The sequence below is a fragment of the Chaetura pelagica genome, unplaced genomic scaffold (assembly GCF_000747805.2).
Source record: "Chaetura pelagica isolate M959 unplaced genomic scaffold, ChaPel_1.0 scaffold266, whole genome shotgun sequence".
NCBI classification, from domain to species: domain Eukaryota; kingdom Metazoa; phylum Chordata; class Aves; order Apodiformes; family Apodidae; genus Chaetura; species Chaetura pelagica.
Genome location: NW_009953799.1, coordinates 1,018,725 through 1,026,999, shown reverse-complemented (window position 1 = coordinate 1,026,999; position 8,275 = coordinate 1,018,725). Strand labels below are relative to the sequence as shown.

The 8,275-nt window shown below is 39.6% G+C and overlaps 1 protein-coding gene across 1 annotated transcript in view; it reads right to left on the bottom strand.

Moving 5' to 3' along the window:
- The window catches only part of ASMTL (acetylserotonin O-methyltransferase-like), a 35,997-nt gene that overhangs the window by 17,403 nt on the left and 10,319 nt on the right, over positions 1–8,275 (bottom strand). The window contains exons 3-7 of the mRNA XM_010001187.1: positions 6,966–7,097; positions 5,489–5,536; positions 4,813–4,877; positions 2,871–2,932; positions 1,549–1,657 (exon numbers count right to left, since the gene is read on the bottom strand). Coding sequence (XP_009999489.1) covers positions 1,549–1,657; positions 2,871–2,932; positions 4,813–4,877; positions 5,489–5,536; positions 6,966–7,097 — 416 coding nt within the window. The remainder of the gene's footprint in view (positions 1–1,548; positions 1,658–2,870; positions 2,933–4,812; positions 4,878–5,488; positions 5,537–6,965; positions 7,098–8,275) is intronic.

Here is an 8,275-nt window from a genome sequence, read left to right as displayed (position 1 = left end):
TCTTTCCCTGGTAAAACATGATTGTACTGTTTTATAGCACAAATGAGTGTAAAAACCACAACTGATACCCTCACACAGCTAGAATTGAAGTCAGAGAGCCAGAAGTTCACTTCACATCACCTGATATGCAGTCCATTGTGCTAACTATGGCCTGATTCGCCTTCAGCTAACACAAAGGAGAAGCAAATTTCATAGTTACAAACATTCCATTGTTGTCTTGAAATAATTCCTTTTTTTCTTTTAAACAATCTAGCCAACTTGATTTTAGGCATTCTGCTCTCATCCTGTTTCTTTTGTGGAAGTAATGTTGCCTTTAAGTAACAAGTATATTGCAAGGGTAGAGGAAACAAACTGAGAATAAGAGCATAGAACACATTTAAGATGTCCACAATAAAATTGAGTTGGCATTTCTTAGAGCAGTGCAATTTTGATAAGTAAATCAAGTTCTAGCTTATTTCAAAGTTCTCCAATACTCTGATTATCCTATACTCACTCTATTACCTGTGTTATAATGAGGATTACCCATTGTCTCAGATATCTAAGGTCCCTGAATGCCTCTGTTAACTGAAGGGTCATTGTATATTGGCCAAGTGTTTGCTCTAATCCAGATTATTTCAGCACTCTTCATGTTTCAGATTTGTTAGGGTACTAAAAAGTAAGGTACTAAAAAGGTAGCTCACTTTTCCTGGAGGAATGACAGTTCTAGACAGGAACTGAATACTCACCTTGCATGACCCATCACAACTGATACCCTCACACAGCTAGAATTGAAGTCAGAGAGCCAGAAGTTCACTTCACATCACCTGATATGCAGTCCATAGTGCTAACTATGGCCTGATTTGCCTTCAGTAAGCTTCAGCTAACACAAAGGAGAAGCAAATTCCATAGTTACAAACAGTCCCTTGTTGTCTTGAAATAATTCCTTTTTTTCTTTTAAACAATCTAGCCAACTTGATTTTAGGCATTCTGCTCTCATCCTGTTTCTTTTGTGGAAGTAATGTTGCCTTTAAGTAACAAGTATATTGCAAGGGTAGAGGAAACAAACTGAGAATAAGAGCATAGAACACATTTAAGATGTCCACAATAAAATTGAGTTGGCATTTCTTAGAGCAGTGCAATTTTGATAAGTAAATCAAGTTCTAGCTTATTTCAAAGTTCTCCAATACTCTGATTATCCTATACTGACTCTATTCACCTGTGTTATAATGAGGATTACCCATTGTCTCAGATATCCAAGCTCCCTAAATGCCTCTGTTAACCGAAGGGTCATTGTATTTTGCCTGAGTGTTTGCTCCAATCCAGATTATTTCAGCACTCTTCATGTTTCAGATTTGTTAGGGTACTAAAAAGTAAGGTACTAAAAAGGTAGCTCACTTTTCCTGGAGGAATGACAGTTCTAGACAGGAACTGAATACTCACCTTGCATGACCCATGCTATCATTTACGACAAGATTTCACAGAACACAGAATGTTTTACACTGGTGATTAATAATGTACCTCAAGGCTTATTCTCAAATACTGTGAGAATAGCTTCAGAGTCTTACTTACATTGGCTCTCCACTATGAATATACTCCCATAAGAGCTCTTCAGACAGGTCAGAAAATTTTACTTTAGTCTCTTCATAGAAATCAGTGATTTCTGTCTGTAGTTGATTATCTACAGAGAGGAAGAGTTCTTGTTAGAAAGAGAAATTGTAGCTTTGAAATCAAACTGAAATGTTATGCTGTTTGCATTCATTTGATGTTTTGCTTGAAAAAAAATAAACATACTACACAGATGCATGAAACTACTCTTAGAGACAGCGGCCTTGTAACTTCCCATAAAAAGGAAAACTTTGCATTTTTGACCTCTGCAGTCCTGTCTTAGGGCTAACAGGTCACTCTTCATGGGTGGGATGCACTCTTAGATTAACAAGGCTTCTTTAGAGCTGTTTACAAACTGCTAGCATACCCACCCAGCACTGAGTACAAAGAAGCCTACAAACACCCTTTCTAACTTTATGACTGTTGTCAAAGGACTCTTAACACTGTCTCATAGCTGAACACCCAGCTGTTACAAATGCTTGAATGTGAACCTGCAGTTGCATCAGTCCCAACTGTAACCATCAGTGTAACTTTTTGTATGTTAAGAACAACCACTCCAGTCAAGATTAAAAGCTGCAAATGATTTGGATATGGAAAGACTATCTCCGGTGAAATTTCAGAGAAATTATTATTGCAAAAGTTCTACTAAAATAATATCGGCATCATTGTCAGAGGAAGCCCCTCAAACCACACACTGCTCAGATTATATTAATGGTACAGTTCTCACAAAACCCACTTACTGTATCAATTATCTGATCAAGAGCACTGATGATTACTTCTTACAATTCATTAGCAGTCTGAGGCATTAAGCCAGTATTTTACTCATGCCCTAAAAGTGGGCTCTAAAGCTTCCATTCTTTACTGAAAAATTAACTACAGATACAGCAACCATGTGTATTCATCAGCTAGTATAAACAGAACACTGGAATCAAGAATGTGGGTCAGATTCTGCTCAGTCCCACAGTTTGTACTGCCTTACTTTAACTTCATTTAGAATATTCCCACAATTTAAATTAGTCTTAGTCCCATAGCTTTCAGAGACAGTATTTCTGAGGTCTGTTGTATTTTGTCATCCTCCTTCTTGTGTGAAAACTGAACACAGTAAGAAGGCTGGCTTTTGGGGGGAGGTTTCAATTAATATATTAATAAGGTAAATTCTCATCTTGAGTAGGAAGCCAATTCAGACAGTATATGAAAAATTTTCCTACTGTTTCTTTACTTGTACAAGTCCTTATGAGAATAATGTTTAACGAAAATACTGAGTATTAATGAAATAATACATGTACCTTTACTGCTGCAATGAATAATAGCCACTCCTGTGAAAACACTGTGCTCTTTCCCATTCAACCTGTCAGGGAATAAATGTGCATTAAGCAAGTTTTATGAAATGTCTCACGTGCAAAAATGTTCTACATGAGCCTGAGAAACACACTATTATATTAATACATCACCTGATGGCTATGACATGTATCCTAATGAAATTTTCTTTCTTTTTTTTTTTTACTTCAATCTAGGTGAAAAGACATTGGTAAAACAAAAATACTACGAAACAATTCAGTAATTTCAATTCTCCAAAATCTCACTTGTACCAATGTCCACAATTTGGAAAAGCAGTCCATGGCATCAGCTTATTTACCACCCATGAGAACAAGACAATCAGCATGCCCAATGCCATTACAGACACCCTCACTGAAGGCTGGCAATAAATAGCTAGGTGCTGCAACTTAAGACTAAACAAGTGATATGCAAGTAGAGCCAAGCCAGACTGGTCCTCAGGGATGCCATGGCAAGCCAGAGACCTAGAGTCAGAGCAGGGGAAGAGCACCGACGTTCACCCTCAGACTCCAGGCCCACACACACTCTCCCTTGCAGCAGCTGAAAGGGGCCCCACAGTGGCCGATTCATTCCGAGGGCGTTAAACGTATTAATCCAATGTGTAAGCAAGGGAAGTAAACAAATAGCATGATAACTTGAATCTCTGAAGAGGCTAATTAAGGAATAGTCTCCTGAAGATAAGCCAGGCTAGAATTTGATGTGATCAGAAGGATCTTGCACTCTTACCATCCCCCACAAGACTCCACATAATTAATCTGAAGACAAAATTCTGAGTGAACATTTTTAACAGATGCCCTGGACGTACACAAATACATATCTTGTCTACATTTTTTTCCTGTTCATATAGAATCACATTAAGAGGAGTTATAAAAAACCTGAACTTTAAGTGCATATCATACCTATGATTAAGAGACTACCTACTGAACTTAAGAAAACCCAAACACAAAACATTTACACCTGTTGGAAGGAGACTAAGCTCTAAAAGGAAAAAAAGTACTCTTTTTGAACTAAACAAACTCAGCATGATTTAAAACAGCTATTTTAAGTTAGTAGCATGCCACACAGATAAAAAATTCAGCCTAAGTCATCAATGTGAAAAAATAAATCTAAAATAAGCTTTGAGAGCAAAACTTAAAAAAACCCCAAGTCGCTTGTATTCTCTCTTTAGGAGATGCCCGAGTTAGAGCATAATCAGGTGAAAAAAAGCAGTACACCTTTTCTATATTCCCCCCATAAACCAGAAGTGTGAATAGTGGATTCATCACATCTCATCCTCCGGACAGGAGGTGACTAGAGTTACCTAGTTGGTGTTTCTGACAAGAGTGCTACAAGATAACATTAAGCTCCCAGGGAAAAGTATCCTTCAGGAAAAAAAGGAGAAGCCTCAAAATACACCAGCCTACCATCCATGGAGGACACTGCTGGAATTAGATTTTTCTTCCTCAGTTAAACTATAGAATATAAAGCACATGAGCACATCAACATGTACTTTCCTGTATATGCAATATTTTTTCTGCTAAATGTCAAGCCTCAAAACACTTCTATGATGGTTCTTGTCCTCTCTCCCATCATGATTTCTCTTCACAATGTCCCCATCCTGTAACCAGCTGACACATACATACAGTCTTGTGATAAGTGACTCTGGAAACTAATCCAAGTGAAAACAAGATGGTTCATGATGTCCCTGACAGGCTTCCTAAGGTGAAGGGGCAAGAGCAAGCAACTGTGGGTAATCTAAAAGCAGGTTTTTTCAGTGGCAGAACTGGCTTACACTAATTAAAACTTACTGAAATTTTTTTGTTCATAGAGTGCTATATATACATTAAGGAATCTGTACAGCTCCTTTTAAAATGCCCAGTATACACACATGGAATATTACTTAAAACTACAGACCTTGACAGCATCCTATATGCATCTTGCTTATCAACTGGTTTTTCCAGGATATCTTCATCCACAGCCTAAAACAGAAAGACAGAGTGACTGAGGCCACAGATGACATTTAAACCATTTTTTCAGCCTGGATTTCAAACATCAGTCTGCTGAGTAGAGCAAGAAGAATAGATACTTTGGCAGAACAGGTAATTTAGTGTCAAGCATATAATGAGTGCAACACGACATCCAGAGGCTGCAGCTTTCAAACAAAAGGGTAATTCAACTTCTGTACTTAATTCACTGTCTCAGGGGAGATGACAGGTATGAAGTGATGCTTGTCACAAGGCACAACATTCATTGGTTCACATGACCTGGACTTTTTGACAGTCAATAGTTGCCTGAGAATAGAATTTCCCTTACATACTAGAGGATCCAAGGCCATACTCAGGAAATACTAGTGTTTCTGCAAAAACAGAAGCAAGGTTTCCAGCACTCAAGATAAGAATTGCCTTGTTGGAGGAAAAAAAAACAAAACAACAAAACAACCCACATAAAATCCACACCCACAAAAGCCAAGAGATATATCATATTGCAGGTATAACCTGTCAGCAGTTTTCAATCTTTAAACCTAAAGATACAAGTATTTTCTACACTTATAGTAAATTAAATCAATGCTAAACCACATAAGACTTCTTACCACAATAGTGTCTGCTCCTATAACAACATCAGGTGTTCTTAGGTGTTTCTGCAAAGGCATAAAGAAAGAAGGTCTCTCTCAAAAGAGGTATAAAGAACAACCTTTTAAAACTGTAGGTAAGAAGACAAATTCACTGGTTTACAGACACTGTTTCTCTTTTTGCACTGTTTAGAAATAATAAAAACTGTGATCATTTACGTCACGATAAAAGGGAGGAAAACAGGAGGTTTGAGCAGACCATTTTCAGGTCATTATTTTTCCCCAACATGTTACAGGTGAAAAAATGCATTGAGTAAATAACCAACTGCATTCTCAAAGGTCAACCTGATCTTCAAAGTGGCATGCAGAATTCCTTTAAAGAAGTGCCCTGTATGGAAGAGAGGGAGTACAGCACTGAAGTTATCTAGGAGCATTTTTCCCAGCCAAGTTTTTAAAACAAAAAACAAACAAAAGCCAAAACAAAACACAGACAAAAACCAAACCCAAAACTTTCTCTAGCTATATTTTGCTTATCTTCTTCAACAGGGAACAAACACAGTCTATTTTGGGAAGCTGAGAGGTAGAGGTATATAAAGATGCCTTGTAACTTTTTATTTGCTTTAATTTGTAATCAATCCTTACAGCTGAGTTTTGATTTACTTGCATGTTATGAGGTACACAGTTATTTAACACAGCAAGACAGGAAACTTTTCTATAACTGTGATAATTATATTAAAAAGTTTGCAGGGAGGTGATTCTTCTATAGAAAAGATGTTAATGTGCTTTAAATAGTAGAACTAATTCCAGAAATCATTTAAAAAAATTCCTGTATGAAGAAGCATTTTGAAATCCACTGAACTAGCATTGTTGCCAGCACACTGTTTTGCAATGAAAGCCCAGCATAAGCTAGTTAGTGAGGTTGGGTTTAAAATCTGCTCTCCTAATGTTATACCATTCTCTGAAAAGAAGCTGATGGAATCCTGGACAACAATTTACATTGGAGATCATGCAATATTTGCTTTGGAGGATGGTGACATCTGACACTGTTGGTTTAAAGTGTTAGACATTCCTTTTCTGCCATCAGTGTAGGTTCAACAAACATACTGCTCTCTTTCAAAGCTGCATTATTAAGAAATTCTTACAGGACATTTTGGGAGATCTAATCAGCTAGACTTCAAAATAGGTTTTGGTAGAGAACAGTTTTATGTGCTCACACACAGAGATCACAGCCTAGGGCAGAAGTCAAATATGCAACTGATAGGGTAAGCTGGCAGGTCAGTTCTGTTTGTGGAAAGCAGAAACTGTGTGCACGAGCTCTACTTTTGATCAGGTGAGCTAATTTCAGGAAGCTATCTTCCACAAATGACAGAAACCCACCCATTTGCCTTCAGAGGGGAAAATGCACTGAGACTACCCGCCAAGCACATGCAAATTAAGTCTCAGGAACACCAGTTCAAGACAAAGATACCAGCCATTGCCAGAACGGCCGGTAACTTACCACATGCATTCTGTTTGCTACTTCAAGAGCCTTCTGTTTTGCTGTTTCCACAGCATACTCGTAAGGAGCTGCAAAAGATGATTTTTCAAGTGTCTCCTTAAACCAGGATGGAACCACCTCAAACCGCAGGCCCTGTAACAAAGGAAAGCAACGCAGTCAACCTCAGCTTGCTGTTAGAGCTTGTTCCCAAGGCACCTGAAGGATGTGACAATTTCCATCTTCTCACGTTCCACTTTTAACACCCCCCTTCCCCCAAACACAGAGGGGAAAAAAAGAAGTGCTTCTGTAACAGTGCTTGGTGAATACATAACATTTGCAAGTAGCCCAAAAGGAAATAAAAATAAAAATCAGAGAGAACTCTTAAATGGATGTGCTTACTTTACTCTTGTTATTTATTAGAACATAACTGCAGTAGTCATTTCACCATTCTTCTATAAAAATGGAACAGTATAAAGCTTATACACTTCATAAACAGAATACCAGTGGTTGGTTTTTTACTGAATCCACCCACAGCACTTCACTTGTGCACCAGGAGAGCTTTACTACCCATCCCTGATAGCTCACGATACATGTGACGAACAGAAAACAAGAAGAGCAGTTTCTGAATGGTTTTGCCAAAAACCCCCTCATTCTTCCTGCCCCTTGCCTCCAGGTTACAGCTGTAACTTTACAGGCACATTCCATTCCCGACAAACAAACGCACACACGAACCCTGGCGCTTCTGCACACCCGTGTGCTTTGGAAAGAACGCACATTTCACCGCTTAAGCTCAGCCTCTTCCACGCAGAGCAGCAGCACCAAACAACCCAACCCGGGCGCACCGCAATCCCCAGGTGCCACTCCAAAGCCTCCTGGGGCCCGGGGTGCTCAGCTCGCCCCTCCACAGGGGCAGAACACGCTGAACGACAGGCTAGGGCTCCCTTTGCAAAACGACATGAAGTTTTCACACATTTCAGAAGCCCAAGACTTTCAGAAGCCGAGGCATGAAGTGCCTAAAGCAAAGGGCAACCGCAGTACAGATTGTAACCACCTCAGCCTACGTGAAGGCCTTCTGAACTCTTCCATGAGGCGCCAGAAGAAATCAGAGTGGCACTTTCCGGCCTCAGCAAGTCCTTGGTGTGATTGCACCCCCGTGTTGAATCCGATCACACACAAAGCCAACACGCACTCGCTCACGGGGAAAACCTAACCGAGAAGAAGCGGGATTCAAGGAATACGGGTCATATCGCTGCTCGGGGAAGCAGGAACGCGAGGCCAGCCCGGCCCTTGTGCCACCGCCACCCCCTCGGAGGCCGCGGGACCAGCCCGGT